The sequence below is a fragment of the Drosophila guanche genome, unplaced genomic scaffold (assembly GCF_900245975.1).
Source record: "Drosophila guanche unplaced genomic scaffold, DGUA_6, whole genome shotgun sequence".
Taxonomy (NCBI): Eukaryota; Metazoa; Arthropoda; class Insecta; order Diptera; family Drosophilidae; genus Drosophila; species Drosophila guanche.
In genome coordinates, this window is record NW_022995752.1 from 5,331,829 (window position 1) to 5,352,280 (window position 20,452).

Consider the following 20,452-nt stretch of genomic DNA (forward strand, 5'->3'; position numbering starts at 1 on the left):
CCCCGCTCCCCCCTCCCCCCCCCTCTTAGAGCAAGTTGAAAGTATTATTAACGAATTATATATTATATGCTATAGAAAGTTGGTATTTATTATTATTACAATATATATATGTACATTTATTTGAATTAATATTATTGAATATATATTTTTTAGACAAGTAGCATGCAAATGAATAAAAAGATTTGAAAACAAAAAAAATAAAAGAAAAAAATACAGAACGGGAAAACGAAATGCAAATTAAAATCATAAAAAGAAAATGGGCAAATAAATTATATTCCATGAACTGGAAATGCAAATAAAACAATAATATTCACTCAATTAAAAATCTATTTTTTCATTCTTCTATGGACTAAAAAGAAATTAACACTAAACTCACGCATTCTTCAAACGAAAAAAACTTTCGACCTAAGCCTTCAGATAAAAATAGTTAATAATTTAATGTGGGATACAATTCCATCATTTCAAATGACAAATTACAATAAAATCTCACGTAAACCAAACATACAGAAAACACACATGCCATAAAGCCAGTTAGCAGATAGCCAGGAAAGAAAACAACAGATAAAAGAGTAAAAATTATATAATTTTTTAATCATGAAAATGAAGAATTTTTAAAATAAACAAAACTATGAGGGTTAATGAAATGAAATAAAGAGAATAGCATTGAACAGAAAATAAATAACATTGTGTTTTTTTAATCGAGATATTAATAGACCCGAACAAGTGTAGGCACTATTCGAAGTATCATCTAACGTTAAATATAAGTAAATAACATTTTAATTCATTTACAAATATATAGTATTCCTTAGTTGTTAGGTTCGATATTTTATGTGTACATATATACTTGTTCTTGTCCACTCTCTGTGTGTGTGTCCTGCCTGTCTGGAAAATACGGAACACCATGGAATCGGTTTGTTTGTGTCGAGGAAGAATTATTTCGCATATACATACTTTACATACATATACTATATATTTCGCAAATCTGTTTTCGGTTTTTATTATACAATTTTTCAATTTGTTTGTTCTGCTTTGTGCGTGTGCGCATAAAACCAGATAAATATACAATACACAAAATGGGATATATCTACAATGTAAAACACACGCTTTAAATCCAAACGAGGCAACTAACTAAGCTAAATTAAAAGTATCAGTAACATCATCGATCATTCCGATAAGCTAAGATCATAAAACAAAAATGATTAAATTGCATCACCTACAGCATTCCACTTCTCTTTTTAGGAATATTTTAATCAGGCAAAATAATTGGTTAATATATTTAGCTGACGACACTTTCTTGTCCATTTTTGAGCTTGGATAAGACAAAATATATAACGTTTGTGTTTACATCCTCTGTGTGTGTTTGTATTGCGTGTGGGTTTGGAGTTTTGGGATTTTGTTATTTTTTGTTTACTAGTTAAATAATCTGCACAATTAACGCCAAAGAATCGGTCTTGCTCCAAGCACCCATGTTGTCTAGGCCATGTAACTATATTCATCTCCCGAGTTAGCAGTTCTCTCAATATATTGTTTATCAATTAAGGATTCCACACACTTTTTGATCATTGCAATATTGGGCGTGAAGCTGACTTTCGATAATGACAGGACCTATAAAGAGTTGTGCATTTTAGTTTCATCTTTACTTTATAGTTCAAGACACACACCTCTTGTATTAACGCATTATGCTTTAACACTTTGCGCGCCTTCATAATTCTCACAATGGCTGCCTGCAGAAACAGCTTGCGATCTTCATCCACCGAGTTAATCGTATGTTCCACCTATATGAAAATAAATTTGCGTTTAAAAATACAGTCAGGTAATACACAAGATATTGTTATGACTCTCGCTCACCTCCTGGGGCGTTTCCTTTTGTAGTGCCGAGCTTATCTTAAATTTAGTCCGCTTATTTGTATACTCCATATTTAAGTCGATACGTGTCTCCCCGGCGAGATTCTCTGAGCTAGCATTCAACAGCTTTGACTCAATCATTGGCTGCATGTGTTTCTGAAACGTTTCATCATTCAGCTGCAGCGTGTTCTGTATCTCCCGACAGCTCAAGCTGTCGCATGTCTCGAACAGCAATATTATCGCCATTTGATACGTTTGCATTGTTACAATATAGGACTTCTTCAAATGACTAAGCTTCAGCTCGCCATGGCACATGTGATGAAGCCACGTTAGTTTACGGCCACTAAATAATTTATGATAATAGTCCTCAAACTGAAAGAGATAAATAAATACTCGGGTCAGCATCTACCTTGTGGTTGAGAAGACAAATGAGAAAAATCGATTTCACTGCCTGATGCATCTTCGAGTTTGATTTCCAGGAACATGCTGCGTTGCTTCGTTACGGCCCCCTCTCCATTCAAATACTACGTACCATTTTAATTGATTTTTCAAACTCCTGTGGCACGGCAAATGGTATAACCTGCGTTGAGCCCAATGGCCAGGCGCCAGCCTGCAGCACCTTAATCGACAGATTGATGCCTGTACGGGGCAGGAAAGAAGAAGGAGAATACATTTATTAAGAAATCAAGCCATAAATGAACGGTGAACGACTTGCCCAGCTCGACGTTGGTGTCCTTAAGGTGAGTGTTGAACTTGTTGTTCAGATCCGTGGATACCGAAATGTCCGTAAACATGCGATGCAGCTTATTCGTGAATTCATAACCGCAGGCTTGCTATAAAGATACAGATAATCAGGGATTAGTGGGGTAAAACAATGTGATTACTGCCGAAGAACGTATCAAACTTTATCGATATTGCGGTTTAGCTATCACAAAAGATCTCTTCAGCTTTATCGTTTTAATTGAATTATCGATACGAATGGTTAAATTGTGTGAGTTACGAAAGGTCAGGTCTTTCGTTATCAAGCCAGGGCTGTTGATTACAGTTTGCGTTCATGATTTTACGGACAAAAAAATACACACACACATTTATTGCGTTGTCACGCTAATAATGTGCTGAGAAAGCACTATAGCACTAGAGCTATATTAATGACTAGACAGAAATGTAGAAATATACCTTTAATCGGTTGATCATGCCCTCCTCCGCATCCATACTCTGGCTCTGCTCGTGTATCAGTCGCTTGGCTAGCAATCGACTGTAGAACTTTTGATAGACATCCTTGTCCTCGATGTACTTGAATATGGTGATGTTGTTGGTGAGCTTCTGATCGATTTCCGCTTCGCAGGACTTCGATTTCTTCAAAAGAGTGTCACAATACCGGGCCACATACTCTGCACTGCGACATGGAACACGCTCACTGGGCCGACGATTGATCACACTGGCGCACGCCTTGTCCAGGGCGCTCAGGAACAGTGAATCGTTCTCAAAGACATCGCCGATCAGCTCTTGATACTTATGATGCACCTTCAGCATATTCTCAACGAAGGAGATGTGTATATTCTCGCCCTTTAGCGCCGACACCGTCTCCAGGCCCTCGTTCTTTATGTGCTCGAGGAAGGTTTGGATGAGCTCGGACTTTAAATGATCGGGTATGGGCTTCAGTACGATGTACATATTCCGCAGATCCTGTCGCCGCTCCTCGGACACCATCTCGCGACACTCCGAGTAGATAAAGCCAAGACGATCGTTAATAAACTTCTCCTCGCACTGTTTCCGCAGCTTGGCCAGCGAGCTGACATGCAGGAATTTTTGTGCCCGTCTGCTTTCGTACTCCAGTATCCGGATCACCTCCTGCATGTACTGCGAGACAGTGCATCGCTGCAGCAGCTTGTTGGCCTCGTCTGTGTAGTAGGCACCGCTGGCCTCCAGCATGGGTGCCTCAAATAGATCCTGGTAGAGCTTCAGCGAGCCGCTCTTCTTATAGTCCTGCACCTCGACAAAACTGTGGATGACACCGTTGATGATCTGCACTCGATGATGGTCTAGGGTGCCGTTGCTGGCCCGATCCGCGGCAATGCCTTCTAGGACGTGTCGCACCAGCTCCGTTGCCAGATACTCGACCATATACAGTCGCCATATGTCCAGGCCAAGCTCGCCAATCTCCATCTGTTCGGCTGCATCGCCCGACACATTGCCGTAGAACGATTCCGTGTCGGTAATCTTTTGTTTCTTGATATGCTGCTGGTTCAGATAGCTGCAAGAGAGGAATTACAAAAATAAGGAAGGCCGTGTCTCGGTGATTTGTATACTTGCTGGTAGGCGCTTACATGTACAACTGATGCAGATACTTGATGCCCTGGCTATACTCCATCCAGGTGGTGTAGTAGCGTTGCAGTAAGTCCGGCTTGCTAAGGGATTTGTTCGCATTGGCTGCATCCGTCTCCGAGAGCACCTTTTGGGCGAGCATCTCCTGTACGTGCTTCTCGAGGAAATGCTTTGTCTCGGTGTACAGACGATCGGCCATCGGTTCCGGCTGCGCCACGCACAACGTATATACATCGCTATAAGTGTGTGGTATGTTTCGATTCGTTAGTGTGTGTGCGTGTATATGAGATGGGGCAATTTTTAGCAATTTCAGTTTTTTTGGCAACTCATGCCGCAGCGCCGTCACCCGTCATCACACTTACATACCTAAAACTCGTATTCCATACGGCCCGTTCCACTTTGCTCAATGTTATCACCGACTCTGCTATGCAGCGCAAGCGCGGCCAAACATCAACAAATTCCACTATTTTTGGCTTCAGAGACATCTCGTGCGTGTGTGTGGGTGTGTGGGTCCGTCTGGGGTTTGGTTTGGATGGTGGACTTGTTGGTTTTCATTTTGCAGCAGCAGCAGTATCAGCAGCAGCATCAGGAGCAGGGCGAGCCGAGGAGAAAGGAAAGTAAGGTAAATTCAAGAAAGCACAATTTACATTTCTTTCTATCCAACAATTACAACAACAAAAGCAGCAGTGGCAGCAACAACAATAGCAAAAGCAACGGCGACCCTCATTTATACGTGGGCAGCGCTGCTTGCAGCATAATCAGAGCCAGTCGAGGGAGAGAACGTCGCGACGGGGGCCACAGCGCGTTTCGCCTTGCACTGCACTGCACTTAATTAATGAATAATTTCACAGTTGGAGAGCCACCGTTGCCATTGACAACGGCGTTATGAATGACAGCACTCACCTACTACTCAATTAATTTATTTACTAATTAATTACGCCGAAAATGTAGTTTTTTGCACCTTTTGCTAGTCGAAGCAGTGTGACCGCGGGACCGACAGACCCTCGGAAATATACTAAAATATAAGTTCTCATTTTTAAAATATACCGCAAAGATACCGTCAATCTTAAAACATTTTCCTCGATGTTGCTAGTCTGTTTAACATTACTAGCTAGTTAGAGTTCCCACCTTTAAAACTGTTCTACTCGAATTATCATTCAATTCTCCACAAAATTGGCTGATTTCATGACTTGGCTTTTTGTATTGATTGCGAAATAAGATTAGAACTAAAAAGGTCAACCAAAAATATAGTGTAAAAAGTTACGTGGGGCGGAATTTGACAATTTGTTGCTGGTCAACCATAGTATATTATAGTATGGGCACTTGTGTGTGATGAAAATTCTCATGTTTCGAAAGAATAACAAGGGACATTTGAAAAACATGCGTATGGTAGTTTCGATAGCCTATATTCTTGAACATGCATTTCAAAATGGAATCTAATAGACCGATGAAATTCATTAAATAATGGTATATTTAATTTTGTACACCGATATACCGTAAATATACATACATTGAACTCATTTTCGTAGTTAAAATATCCCCAAAAGTATACAATATACCGTAAATGCTCACATGCAGTATCCGACGAGGGCTGGTGCAGTTGTTGGGTTAGTGTATCCGTTTCCACAGTCCTCTTACATTTGTTCATCAACAAATGTGTATTTTAGCACATAAATGCTGAATATTTTCCTAGCTGGCTTGTTTAGGTTTATATAAAATTAATTTGTCACTTTTATCTGACACCAGATATTTTGGCTCTGTACGTTTCGTTGTTCATATCGAGAGTTTATTTCATTGTGTAGTGGAAAACGCCTATAAAGTCGGAAAAAGTATTAAAAGTACATATTTTCGATATAGAATTTCAAAGTACTTGGCGGGAAATGGAAGTAAATAGGAAGAATCTTAAATATTAAGATCTTCAAGACAATACGTACTTGATTTAAAGCAATAAAATTGAGAGGGAAAATAATAATTAAATTTAAAAATAATTTTAAAACTGAATTTTATTCAGGTATCTAATAATAATTTAATAATACACACATCACAGCCGTTTGTCCTTGCATAGAGGCACTGGGCGAGTGTACGTCAAACATGCTCCCGGGCATTTTTGATGTCCTGACCTCTTTTTTGCAGTCTCTGCGCAAAAGCCACACAGCAAGCCTTCGTGTGTCGTATTTTGTTGCTGCGGAACTTGCCGTAATGACCGCAGTGTCCTGGGCACTGCTGCGCATAGACGAACCCTGGCGCATCATCGAATCCCTGAGGGAGTTTGATAAATCTTTCGAAGTAAAACGGTTGTCCGTCATGATCTTTGACAGAGTCAGAGTGCCCTGAGCGAGACGAGTGCATAGATGAAGAGTTGGCGTTGGTGTTTTTATACCCGGTACTCGAAGAATAAATATGTAACACACAGAAGGAATCGTTTACGACCCCATAAAGTATATATATTCTTGATCAGCATCAATAGACGAGTCGATAGAGCCATGTCTGTCTGTCCGTCCGTCCGTCCGTCTGTCCGTCCGTCTGTCCGTCCGTCCGTCTGTCCGTCTTGTTTGTCGGCTAGTTCTCAGAGACTATAAGAGCTAGAGCCACCAAATTGCTATATGCTCACACTGAAACCAGTGTATTTCAAAAATGAGCCACGCCCCCTTCCGCCCCCGCAAAATGGCGAAAACCTCCCAAATCTACAATTTTGAAGATAAATGAAAACTAAAAACGCCATTCCGTAGGGAATGGCCATACCTATCAGATCACCAAATTGGGATCCGATCGGATTATTATTATAGCCAAAATAAAGAAGGCAATTTGCTGTGGCTAAACCCACCCTGTCCAGCAGCTTTTGTTGTTCCTTTCCCATTCTCTCATTCACACTCTGCTTCTGCTTCACTCGGCCCCTGCCCTTTTAAAATTTGACAAAACACCGCTGAGGTGCAGATGCACTATTGTCCCAATGACCAGTTTTGGTGGCTGTTTACGCCAATTAGCCAAATTATGGCCCGGAGAAATTAGTATTTTGTATAAGTAAAATGAATTTGTAGCATTAAGCTATTGAATTGTTGCATTTACGACATACTGACAGAAGTTTGTTGCTATAGAACATACATGTGATATGTGAATATGATAGAGAAAGAGGAAGAACATGCATTTAATAGGTGAATATCGAAATTGAAAAGAAGAAGAGATTAAATTGATTTGAATTCCGACTCGGTCAAACCAGCAGCACTTTTCTTTTTATTTCGAGATTTTGATTCCGAACTGGTTGCGAGGAGTTGCGGAAACAGTGGCCAAAAGCTAATTTTTAAAAGTTAAAACCAAGACTCGGTTTTTAACGCTCTGTATTAGAAAAAGAGTGACCATCAAAGTTGCGTATAAGAAATTTTCATAGATGGCGCCACTTTCGAAAAATCTGCTGTGAAACCTAGTGGTCATTATTGCACAGAATGTGCAGGGTAAAAGTACCAATTTTATTGCTGTTTTAAATATCTCATAAATTGGAAAACACGATTAACTGATCCAATTTTTTTGATGCATTTTATTTAGTAGGCTTTTTACTACGTGTTCTGTAATGTGCACGATATCTAGTGGTTGGCTATGTCTTCTACATCTAGATGTAGTCCTGAGTGCCGGGTATAAAAGTTGTGACGCCATTTTTCTTTGCCATTCAATAGGCAGGCTAAACTCAGGTGGTTATGCGTATATAATCTGGTATAACCGAACATGCAATACAAATTCAGGTGTGAAAATCCCGCTACCTATCTCCGTTGATCCCACCGATACCGCCGGACCCGTCGATGGCCAGTGGACAGTGGCAAGTTCAACGCCCGCCGCCTCAAACACCGCACAGAAAAGAAAAACACCAACACCGTTCGTCTATGCGCAGCAGTGCCCAGAACATTGCCCTGAAGATCTTAAGATTTACTTCCTTTACTTTCCATTCCCGCCATGTACTGTGAAATTCCATATCGAAAATAAATAATTTTAATACTTTTTTACGACTTTTTTCGCGTTTTCAACTTTTAACCAATGAAAATTTTCGGAAGCTTTTCGAATTTTTCGGAAGTGCTGTAAAACGCGTTTGTTTTCTTGGCATTTTTTGGCGGTGGTTTGAATTTCTGCAAATAAGATTATGCAACAGCAGTAGCCAGTAGCCAACACAGAGTCCACTGCTGACATGGAATGACATGCAAGAACGGGACATCCTGCAACAAGAGAGCTCCAGCTTCGATGTGCTGTCATATCATTTAGTCGGTAAGTTAAATGGCTGCTCCTCCGAGTAGAGATTTGTATCTGGTTTCGGACTTGGCCACGATTAATTTGAATTTACCCATTCCAAAGCCAAAGTTTTCTTTTTTAGTTGTTATTTGTTTATTTTTTACTATAATGTTCTAATTGGTTTGTTTTTAATTTCTGTTTAGTTAATTTTAGTTTATGTAGAAAATGATAGAAAAATTGCAAATGTTTTAATGGTTTGAAAAGCATTTCTCTAAGGAAATAATAGCTTTAAAGATTATATTTTTTTGTGTTTAGTTAACCAGTGGAGAGAGAAATTTTTGGAAAATTTTTGGAAAAGCTATAATGCCAATCAACGTTGCTGTTTTCTTCCTTAACTGATTGTCCTGCTTTTAGCCATTAAACCAAATGGAAAGTAGTGGGTGGGGGTACACATGGACATGGACAAATATACATACATTTTTTAGATCAATTTAAAAAGATTTTACAATTTTTTAATATTAGTTTTGCTTTGTTTTCTATTCTATTTGTTCGCTATGTAAGTTCGTTTCGTTTGTTTGCTTCATTTGCTAGTTCGTTGAAATGTTCTAATAAGCATGCAGATGCTATGTATTAATTTGTATATTAACTACGTATGCCTATATGTATATGCACTATATGTATGTATGCTTCCGTGTTTGTATATATGTATGTATGAATATGTTAACGTAGTTAATGGTACGCTTGCCTAGGATTTCTATGCCCATAAACTAATTTATAATTTATAGTAATTCAATTTTCTTTCGACTATTTTGTTGGACTTGCTTTTGTGGGTTGCAGTTTGTTTGTGGTGGGATACGGATTCTAGGACTTAGCATTCATATTTGTATATTTCATTAATACACATTTATAATTACTATGGTTTTAGTTAATGAGCATACATAATTTATAGATACTCGATACTCGTTTATTTAAAACATTCAGATGCAAAATTGAATGTTTTTTTTTTGTCCTACTTCAACTACACATCAATTAAGTAGTTTTTTTTGTTTTTTGTAAAGCAAAGGGGTTGGGGGGTTCACGAGGGTTCACTTATATTACAGTTCCTTTGAAAATGATATAACAATTTGTTGTTGTTTGGAACAATAATTAATTCACAAGTAATTAAAATTACTTAACCATAGTTAAATATATATTTAAAAGTTATGCATCATCGCTTTTTCTTTTGTTTTCTTAGGTACACAGTTTATAATTTTTAATTTTTAACTAAAATTCGAATTTTTGGTTGTTTGGTTTTATTAGAGAATATCACACGGAGGCAAAACCAAATATATAGCAACAGTTGTCTAACAGTATAATCAACACAGCCACACGCACACAGACGACACAAAAACACACACACACACACTCGTAGAGACTAAATGGAAATGCAAATGAAAATATGCAATACGGAAAAGACTCGTAAATTATTCCAATAAGGAGTGAGATTCGCCCACTTGGCCGGCACTGCCATTGCCCAGACTGGACGCTGGCCCACTCTCCGCCGCTGGCGCCTCTTGGCCCTTGAGTTTGAGCAGCGGCGTCTTGATGTCCGAGATATCCAGCTCCGTGGTGGACTCCAGAGTCGTCTCGTGTAGCTCAATGGCTGCTGGTGTCGCTGCTGGCTCTGCACAAGGCTGAGACTTGCCCTGGGAAAGAAATACACATATCAAGAGATATGCTAACTAGTTCTTCTGCAATGCCCACCTGCAAATAGTAGGTCATCAATTGGCCCTTTCCCTTGACCGACACCAGGCCACGCTGCTGAAATGTGTAGCCAAACTGCTGCAGAATGTTGCAGGTCTCCTCGGTGACCTGAATGGCACCAGCCTTGCCAGTGCTCTCCATGCGCGATGCCACATTCACCGTGTTGCCCCAGATATCGTAGTGCGGCTTCCTAGCACCGATCACACCCGCCGTTATGGGTCCATGATTGATGCCCATCTTGAGAACAAAATGATTGAAGGACTGCTCATTGATGCCCTGCAGAGTGTGCGTAAGTTCCAGAGCAAATTCAACGAGCACGGCCAGCTGTGCCCAGCGTTCGGTGATGGAAGCATCCGAGCGAAGATTCCGTTGAAGATTAATGCCACTGGCAGCCATGTAAGTAGAACCAATTGTCTTAATTTTGATGATATCCTGGAACTGTGGCAGCTCCAATAACTAAACGAGAAACAATTCGATTAAAAAATGTACAGATTGAGATACATTTTCGGTGTTTGTGGGACATACCGCATCGAAATCAGAGATAACTTCATTTAGAAAACGTAGACACTCCAGGCCCTGATTATTGACCGTTTCCTCCGAATAGAAATCTGTTTTATTTATGAATTTTAATTTGGTTTACAAATAGTTCAGTGATTCCTTCAGTTTACCTGAAAAGTTTGGCATGCTGGCAAACAATACTCCTACCTCGGAATAACTCTGAGAGTAGAGATCGTCGTGTGATCGTTTGGTATTCTTCATGAAGTGCTCAGCCACATGAACCGGCAACACATTGTATACCAAAGCCTCGTTACGCTGCCGCATATCGTTGGCGGTCTCTTTCTGTTCCGCCACCTCGGTTTTCCATTTGAAGATAACACGATCCTCGTGATCCATCTGACAAGATTGATTTCATTTGAATTTGGTGGTGGAACTATATGGGAGCATTTACTTACATGTCTGGCCAAGGTGCTTAGAGCTAGGGCTGCCACAAGCAAAAGCCCAGAGGCACAATAGCGTGAGGAGATGATGCTGGAAAATATAAGAATTTAGACTATAAATATGTAGGGAAAAATAATGCGAGTGTTAAATGCTAATTTAAGAATGGAAAGAAAGGAACATGTTTGATTAAGAGTTCTTATAATGAGTCCTGTCCAAAAACCTTTTTTGCTCAATTTATCAATCTCTAACAATTCTACATGAAGAAATCAAAATAGTTCCTTATATTTTTAATGGTTCTAAAGACTAATATGCGCACTACTTCACTGCTAGCCCCATATTTTCATATATCCCCCACTTACGGTTGATGTGCCAGGTCATCCTCCAGGGCATACAGGTCCTGCATGATGAATATGTTGAAGTAGCAATGCAGCGCTGTTAAAAATCGAATTAAATATTAAAATTAAAAATGTCAAGGTTAGGCAAGGATATTACAATGATTAGACCCACCCGCTATGGACAATAGCAGCAGTATTTTAGTCAGATGCGTGAGCTGTGCAATCACGGCAATCGCAATCAATATTAGGACACCGAAATTGCTCAAATAGGACGGATATAGGACACGTTCTGTGGGTACTGCATCGCGCATTTGTTCGACAAACGATTCGGGTAGCAGGTGCTCGGCGGTGACGGCCTCAGCACCGGCCACATCCACATCCACATCGGCCTCCAGACCCAGACCCAGTCCCAGACCCAGACCAGCCGTGGCATTGAATTCGCTTTCGCTCACAATGTGCTCCGTGCGCACGAAGGTGACAAAGAAGAACTGTCAATGAAATTCAATGAAAATCAATGGCGGTAATGTGAAAGGACTTGAGCACGCCTTAGAAGGGCTCAGACTCGAAAACGAACCATGTCGATGACATTGCTCAGGCCAATGGTGAGGGCGATAATTATGGCCGCCAGCTCGCGCACAAAGGTAATGTCATTGAAGCGCTTGCTTACATCCACAAAGAACTTGGGCAGCATACCGCTGAAGCTCTCGGCAATGCTGATCACCACCAGCATGGCAATCGGCACCAGTGGCGCTGCTATGTTAATGAAATGAAGCGTTGAGCGTGGCAGCACCAAGTACGAGTAAAGCACATCGATGCATTGCACCAAGAGTGCCGCCAGCAATGGCAGCGAGCTGTAGGGCTCTCGGTACACGGCATAGGATTGCTCCAATTGTGGATTCTTGAAGCGCAGGAAGATGTTGGTGTCTTTGGTGAGGTTCCTTTAAGTAAAGAGGCATTCATTTGATTTTTATGGCCCGTACGTATGTACTTTAAAGTAGGCTTACTCATGTCCATCTCGTGTGACCAGCTCGTCTTTCAAGCGCTGCTTAAAGTTCTCGAGCTTGATCTGCTCCTCCTCATCCTCAGCCTCGGCTGTTTGATGGCCATTTGTGGTGGCACTCTGCGCCAACAGTTCCTCATCGTCTAATGTAGCATCGTTGTCCTCTGCGCCACCGGAGACGACATCTGTGGTTGATCCATTGGGGCTGAGTTGTGAGTTTTCCGCTTGCGTTTCGTTGATTTTCTTGGCACATGGTGAGGCAAACTGTTGTACATTTATAAAGCACATTATTTTAGAGACAAATTGAGTTCCACTCCATTCCACTTACCGGCTTTACCACCTTGGTTATGAAGAAGGTCTTCAATCCGGCTATTCGTAGCAGCTCCTCCCTCTTCTCGCCAAAAGCGGGCTCCACCTCAAACTCTCCGTTGAGGAAGGCCAAAGTTTTGTCCGAAATGTGAACACGTCTGAGCGTTTAAGGAGAGCAAAAGAAAACAATTAGCATGAGCACTTATCCATGCAACCAGTGCAGGAGAGTGGGACTGTGCGGGAGTGGGCTGTGCACAAACAGAACCCATAAATTTGCATACCGAAGTGACGAAAGTCAAATCATAATAAGCACTTGCCACAAGTGTGGCCTGGACTCCCACCCCCCACGTTATCAATTATGCAACAGTGGGGTGTCAAGAGATGCAAAGTGGGAGACAGAGTGAGAATGAGCTAAAACGTACCCCGCCTTGCCGCTGGATTCCATTTTATTAGCCAGCTCAACGTCCTTGGAGTAGACGTCAAACTGCCACTGCCGCTGGCCGAGTATGCCTGCCAGCACAGCTCCCGTGTGTATGCCTACACGCATATCAACAGGTGAGTTGGCCTTCTGCTGCACATACCTGCACAAAAGAGGAGAGTAGAGTAGAGTAGTGTACATTGGAGAGTAGAGAGTAGAGGGCACACGCAACATCATGTAGCAGGTTAGTGTCGCTTAGCAAAACAGGCTACTGACTTCGGGAGACTACTGGGTTGGACTTGGGCTTCTTGGCTCTTGGCTACAGGACTTGACAGGCGCGTGGGCGCGCGTGGTTAAGTGCAATTATTATTAATTGAACAAACGTTGATTTGGCGTTGCCTGTCGTCCTGTCCTCCGGTCGACGATGGCACCGGGGACACTGCCGGCACGGCTGTGGCATGTCGCATGTCGCCTACCATCCCTTTTGTCCCTTTGGGGAATTTCTCATTCAACTAGAATATACTCGTACTTACTTGATGGCCTTCACCATAGAGAGTCCCATGTGCACACACATAACCGCATGATCCGGTCGCTCGTCGGGGGCACCGCTAATGCAATAATAGCAATCGCCCAGAATCTTAATGCGCAATTGTTGATATTTCTAAGGGGGAAACCAAATGGAATTTAGAGTCAAGTGATTTCAGCAGTTTTGAAGCGGTTTAAAATATGGTTTTTAATAAAAGAAACAAAGAAAAAAAATATATTTTTGTATTAAATTATAATTATATAACCACTTAAATACACCGCCAAAGGATTAAAATCATTATATTTCCCCTTTGACCCTCTGCAAAGGACAACAAATGAACTGAAAACAAAAATAAAGCAACCCCCCCCCCCCCCCCCCCCCCCCCCCCCATACTCACGAATCAGTGAAACGAAAAACTCAACATTTGCACCCAAACATAGCCTGGGATACCCCTCGGGAGCCCTTAAAATAACTCATTAAAAAAATGAAAAGCATGAGAGACGAAATCAACTCGAAATATTTAATACGCCTGACTGGACATAACTTTTGTTGGTCGGTCAGTTAGGTTAGATTTTAGGGGCACTGACACACCCTAAACACCCCAAAAAAGGTGGCAACACAAAATCCAAAATATAAAGACAGCCAGCGGAAAAAATCACAAGAGAGAAAACGTAACAACAATTCAAATAAATTCGAAAAGGGGAAATGAAAAATATTTTAGATGGTTCTTATCAAACATCATAATCATCATTAGAGGAGTTTCCTCTAATGTTATGGCTGCCTCCCGAAGGAAAAGGTGAATAAACAGCTAAAAACATAACAGAATACCGAAAACCGAAAACATAGAAAAACCAACAATGGAATTTACTTCGAGTAGGAGAGAAGAAATAAAAACAACCATAGAAATTGTTACCTCGGCGAGCCTATCGAAGCGTGCGAAGAGCTCGTTAAGCATTTTAACCAAATCTTGGGCGCTATATGTCGAGGAGATTGCGGTGAAGCCCACAATATCCGCATAGAGTATGCTTATTTGTACAAATATATTGCAGGAGAGGTAGAGAGAGAGAGAGAGAGAGGGTGTGTAATGCTTAAACAAGTGGGCAATGCAATATAATTTAATTCAAATATTAACACCTACAAATATGCAGCAATGTAAGGATCCAGATATGGAAATAGGGCTTAATTTACTTTGGAAAATGTTTCCGCTGGGAATAACACAGAGTTTATTGCGATACGAAGCAATGAATTCAGAGAACGAGTTAAGGAACTGAGGTATTTGGAAGGTAATTTCTTCAGAAGTAGCCATAAAGTGCAGAGTGGGTTTCATTCTGAAGTTTTATTATTGAATTGAGTTCGCAACTGATGCTATAAATAAGATAAGCTAAAATAAGTTAAAGCACGGTTTGAGACTTGGCTAAGAAAAGGAGCGAATGACCGACTCGTTACTCGTTTTATTAGACCCAAACGAGATGAGATCTAAGGATCTATGACAAATGATCACATTATTACCAATGCTGCTTTTTATTTACAACCTACCTCACATTCTCGTGTCGACTCATGTAGATCTTTTTAAATGCCTCCGAACTGGATGAACCCAGATCTTCTCGCATCTTGATAGCCACATGCTTGGGCAGCACAGACAACAGCAAACGTTCCTAGTCATAGAAAAAAATCATAGAGATTATGTCTCTCCTCAACAAACAACATCGGATAAAAGAAATCTTCACCTGTTCAGCCGACTGTTCCTCGATAACCATTTTCACCTCCAGACTCTTTTTGGCCTCCAAAAAGGCACGCTTTTGCTTGGCCTCGCCCATAAAGTAATACAGTAGACCGATCAAGGCGGCGGTGGCTATCAGTACTGAATTGGCCGCCGCCTGATCCGAAATGAGAGGATCAGGGCGAGAAAAGCCAACGGGCAGACTCAGGCAATTGAAGTACGTGCAGAAACCAATCACCAGACCAAGGAATATCAGTGGAAGCGGCAGCGTTACATAGATCAGGAAGTTTAGCAAAATGGCCCAGCCAAGTACATCCCTATAAAGGATATATTTAACATCCAGAAACTTTTGAGATGCTTTTTATATCGCCTTTACCTTGGAGAGAAGCTGGGCTGCAGCATCACATAGGCGGCGAAGTGGAGCATGGAAAGGAACCAAAGTGCCCGCGGCACAATTGTAAGGAACGTCAGATGGAAGCGTCTCAGTGCAGGCTGCTCCGAACGTCGTCCAATGTGCATCAAGGCCGTTAAAGCCAAATATGCCACCAGCATGCAACAGTTGACGACTAAAATCAGTAATTAAATATTAATAAATACTAGATCGAAGAATAAACTCACCTCTTGTGGGTATGGCCTGATCCCAGGGTATGCAAATGGTCCAAACATTGAAGAGTACGGCCGCGAACACGAACCATTTTAGGCCACTGCGCCGCTGCTTAATCGAGTAGTTGTGATAAAGTTCGTTGAGCACATGCTGTGGCAGGATGACCACGCCGCCACCGGTGATGCCAACGCCCCCAGCGACCACATCACTATCATGGGGACGCCGCCTTGTGGGCGTTTTCTGTCGCTGATTCTGCTGCTTAGACTTGCTGGGCGTTGAGGTGGCCGTAGCCGTGTTTTGTCCGTTTTCCAGAATATTTCCGGATGTATCCTTCTCTTCCGACATGGCTGTGTACTGATTTTGTTTTTGAGAGGTTTTTTTGGAGTTGCTTGTTGGCTTTTGTTTAACAATTCGTTGATCAGCGAGCCGACCCGATCTGTCAAGGCCCTTGTTTATGAATGAAGCACATCCATTTCCGTTTGCTGCGTTATCTTTATTTATTTATGATGGGGTCAGGAAACTGGGAGAGACAAGACTACAAGACGCTTTGGTAAATAGAGGCAATGCGAAGCACAAAATCAAACAACAGAATCACAAGGAGACGAATGTGAAAGGCCTACAGTAGATGTTCCGACTAAGGGGACTCTTAAACAGATTTAATTGTGTGTGTTAAGTCATCCACTTGGAACCATGTAAACTGCACTTATACAATGAGAGAAACTGTTCCTATTCTGTTCCTAGCTCGTAGAATTGGCAGCAATGCCATTTTAACTATTAAACAATTTCTCACAAACATGTTATAACCCCCGATCTGATCCCTACGAGGTACCTGGGTATAAAAACTCTCACACAAAACAAATTTTAAAGGTAAATTTAAGACTTAAGGGTGCCTCGTGGCGTCTCGTCCTCGGGAGTGGGTGTGTGGGGTGGAAAGCCAAGGCGGAAGCGTCCTTGTGTGAGCAAAAAGCTTTTCCCTGTTCCGTACAGTGGGTGACCAAATGCAAATGAAATATGTAAGTTTCGAAGCGGCATAGGAAATTAGCTTCCTATGTCAGTCCAAAGCACCCAATAGTTCATACAATCCCACAGAACGTCTATATATGTACAGCACTCCATTTCCTAGTTTTCCGCCCATTGAATGGAAAGTACCAATTTCCGCTGGAAGTTAATTAGAGAAAATTAAGTTTTCTATTTTAGGACAAAATTTAAATTGACTTGTCAAATTTCAGGCACAAGCCGAACCGAAGGCTGAACCTGCCCAGAACCAATTCCAATTTGATGTCTCCTAGCTCCCACATTCACCCCACACCAGTGTATTACGAAATTTTTGAATAAATTATGAATGTTTTCGACCACATTCCACACCCGCATAGACCACGGTGCACTCGCTCCCGCTCCCTCTCTTGTGTCCATGTTTTTACTCTCTCACTTTCTCTCTCTCTGTCTTTACTTCTGTATCTTTCTGCATTTCTCTCTCTGTCTGTGTTCTTGTTCTTCTTCATATTCGACTGTCGGTATCCCTATTGCCGAATTCGACGACGACTAACGGACGCGACTGTGTAGCATAACGGAGTTTCTTATTATAATACTCTTTCTGCGAGAGCTAATGTTTTGCTTTCTGTTTGTAACGCAAGGAAAGAAGCCAGCAATTTGGATTCTAGAATCTAGAATTATCTACATAGATCATTATCGACAGCTGAGTCGATTAAACAAGTCCTCTGTGCTTCTATCTGCTTGTTTCTAGTTCCAAAGTGTGAAAGCTATGTACATATGTGTATGCATACTGATTGCTTCAATATTTTAAAGACTTTTCTCTTTTGGCTGAACGCAGTACACACTTATTTACATAAATACACACACTTTTCTTTTTTTGTTTTTTTGAGCCGTGTTTAAACTTTATTTAATATCTGTCTTTTGCAGACAATTATTAAATTTCCTCTTTGGGTACTTGGCAACAAAAGTACATACATATGTACATTATTATGTATGCATATACATGTGGCAACGATGAAGATTCAAAATATATGTACATATGTACATGGTCGCATTAATAATAACAATTCTACCGCACGATGAAATGGCTCCGCAGTGTATCAAATGATGCGGCCTTCGAAGCTAGCCTTCTGTCTTGTTTCTCTGCTTCTTGGGCATACAAAAAAGAAAATCCTTTGCGCCCCCCGTACATGTGTTGGTTTTTGTTTGCGCCTGTGTGCGTGTGTGGGTAAGGTTGATTTTCTCAAGGTTCGTTTTAATGCGTTCTGATTTGTTTGTATAGTTGCCTCTGTCCAAGCGTCCGTGGCAATGTGTGTGTGTGTACTGCACACAAATTTCAATTTTAATTTTAATCCAAATAAGTGACACCTCCTTCAAAAGGGATAGGCAGATGTACAGCGATACGGCCTAATATTCCCCCTCTCTCTCTTTCTTTCTTTGCACCACGGTTTTTCTTTTTGGGAGGCTGCGATAACGGTTAACCAGGCATGTACAGTTGTTCTCATTTGGCATTCACAGATTTTAATACACATACACACACATTTTCACTAGAGAACAGTCTTTGCCATACTTTTCTCTTTTTTGATTATCACTAATTATTCCTTTTCCAATTGCTGGTTCGTTGTGTTCACTTTTTTTCTGCTGCTTCTACTGCTATGCTGCTGGTGCTGGGGACGTCCCAGCGATGTCCGGACGCGTTGCGCAGCGCGAATTGTCTTTCAACTAAACTAAGGCGCCACGATAAGCTTGACTGATGGTTAAGTGAAAATTTTTGACAATACAGCAGCAGCAGGCAGGCAGGAGTCGCGCTCTCCAAGAGCGAGCTTTGCCGCAGAAAGCTCCTCCTTCGTGGCGCATGTGTGGGAGAGGAGAGAGTGATTCTCAGCATGAAATTGATAACGGTACAGCTGTGCAGCTTGATAACAAAAACTGTGCATTTAGAGTTAATCTCTGCAAGTGTGTGCAAGCATAATCCCTCAAATAGCCGCAAGCGCATACAATTAATTAGAAAGCCCTATTAATGCCTCTCACTAAATGCCAATCAACGGGAACGGAACGTATTGCCAGACGGGCAAAGTGGCGGGCGGTTGCAGCTGCCACTGTCCATGGCTGGCATTGAAAAATGTGCATTAAAAAGCGGAAGAGGTTTTGTTTCTTCAAGATTGGGGTGATTTGAACAATATTCAAAGACAATCGTGTGCTTCCATGGTTGTAGCATTATATTTGTTCAAATTACGCATATGTACATAGAAAAGCCCTACAGAGCCTGTCTACGATCGTAGTTTCCTCTCACCTTACCTTAATCAATATTTCAAAATTCCAACATTTAGGAGAGCAGCTGTAATTGAATGTCGAGTGCCTAAAATAAAAGACATGTGCACCAAATTCACAGCGAGGCAATAAAACAGAAACAACGCAGCAGCTGCCTGTTCCCCCCCTCTCCCATCATGTACAAAATTGATCCGGAACGCTCTGAAGGCTGACTACCTGGAAAATTGTGATTTTCGTTTGCCGGGTCAGTGGTAGGAAACTTTTTGATTGATTTGATTTTTGTTAGTTACACCTACAGAATACGAAAATGGAGTTATCTGATCTATGTACATACATATGTATGTACATACAATATTTTGCAATTGGTATTTACAATGTCTACAATTGGTTTTCTCTCTCTCTTTATATGTACAATCTGTTTTTTTAAACAATAAGTAAATTTTATAACTAATATTAAATTAACAGAAATAGCAGTTTTCCAATGAGCCCTGCTATTATATATAACATCTTTTCAGTTTGTTGGATTTATCTGTCGGGGAGTTAAGCTATTGTCTAATAGACTTAAGGCTAAATTATTTTCGTGGTTGTGGAGTCTGTCGATGTATTTCTTACTAGTTTTCTTTATTTCTTCTTCAATGGTTGGAATATTAAGATCTTTGTGGATATTTGCATTAGATACGTAAAACGGAGCATTGACAATGTGTCGCAAAGTTTTTGATTGGTAACGCTGAAGTATCTCAATATTTGAGTTGCTAGCAGTCCCCCAGAGTTGTAAAGCGTAACAATGTCTACATAATATAAAAAACATAATATAAAAAAACTATATACATAGATGAAAACGAGAAGGGATGTGTGAGACGCTTCTTACGCGTCACAACTTTTATACCCGGCACTCAGTACTACATCTGTACCTTAGCGGTTGTTTTTGTCAAATTTTAGATTTTTTCTTCATCTGTCATCTACAACACTACTCACACCAACACGCTCCTTTAGCTCGCCACCCTCCCCTAGAGCCACACACTGCAGAGTCAGGACAGAGACGCGACAGAGGCAGAGGCAGAGACATGTCTGCGCAAAGCAGAGTGTGAATGAGAGAATGTGAAAAAAAAAACAAATATAAGCTGCGGGGCGGGGTGGGTTTAGCCACTGAAAATTAATTTCTTCATTGTGGCTATAATAATCATCCAATCCAATTTGGTGATCTGATATATA

General features: G+C 41.1%; 2 protein-coding genes across 4 annotated transcripts; both read right to left on the bottom strand.

Moving 5' to 3' along the window:
• Positions 1-972: 972 nt before the first annotated feature.
• On the bottom strand, positions 973-5,180 carry LOC117587735 (cullin-2). Its single transcript, XM_034278653.1, has 9 exons — positions 5,074-5,180; positions 4,537-4,710; positions 4,173-4,406; positions 3,022-4,099; positions 2,561-2,678; positions 2,378-2,484; positions 1,849-2,217; positions 1,662-1,775; positions 973-1,605 (listed from the first exon to the last, which is right to left on the bottom strand). Exons 2-9 carry the CDS (start codon positions 4,653-4,655, stop codon positions 1,474-1,476), a joined length of 2,271 nt encoding a protein of 756 aa, XP_034134544.1. The 5' UTR covers positions 4,656-4,710; positions 5,074-5,180; the 3' UTR covers positions 973-1,473.
• A 3,398-nt stretch (positions 5,181-8,578) lies between these two features.
• Positions 8,579-18,727, bottom strand: LOC117588140 (adenylate cyclase type 3). Of its 3 annotated transcripts, none has more exons than XM_034279231.1 (18): positions 18,540-18,724; positions 15,991-16,496; positions 15,749-15,938; positions 15,380-15,689; positions 15,189-15,307; positions 14,566-14,677; positions 13,660-13,787; positions 13,131-13,289; positions 12,728-12,866; positions 12,404-12,663; positions 11,974-12,337; positions 11,572-11,887; positions 11,424-11,496; positions 11,079-11,154; positions 10,794-11,019; positions 10,651-10,733; positions 10,126-10,581; positions 8,579-10,067 (listed from the first exon to the last, which is right to left on the bottom strand). In XM_034279231.1, the coding sequence occupies exons 2-18, from the start codon at positions 16,319-16,321 to the stop codon at positions 9,846-9,848; spliced, it is 3,564 nt and encodes a 1,187-aa protein (XP_034135122.1). In that variant the 5' UTR covers positions 16,322-16,496; positions 18,540-18,724; the 3' UTR covers positions 8,579-9,845. The 3 variants fall into 3 exon arrangements, with proteins under 3 accessions (XP_034135122.1, XP_034135123.1, XP_034135124.1); XM_034279232.1 differs by having other exon boundaries at positions 15,991-16,511; XM_034279233.1 differs by lacking the exons at positions 8,579-10,067; positions 10,126-10,581; positions 10,651-10,733; ... (6 more) ...; positions 12,728-12,866; positions 14,566-14,677 and having other exon boundaries at positions 13,154-13,289; positions 18,540-18,727.
• Between the last annotated feature and the right edge of the window lie 1,725 nt (positions 18,728-20,452).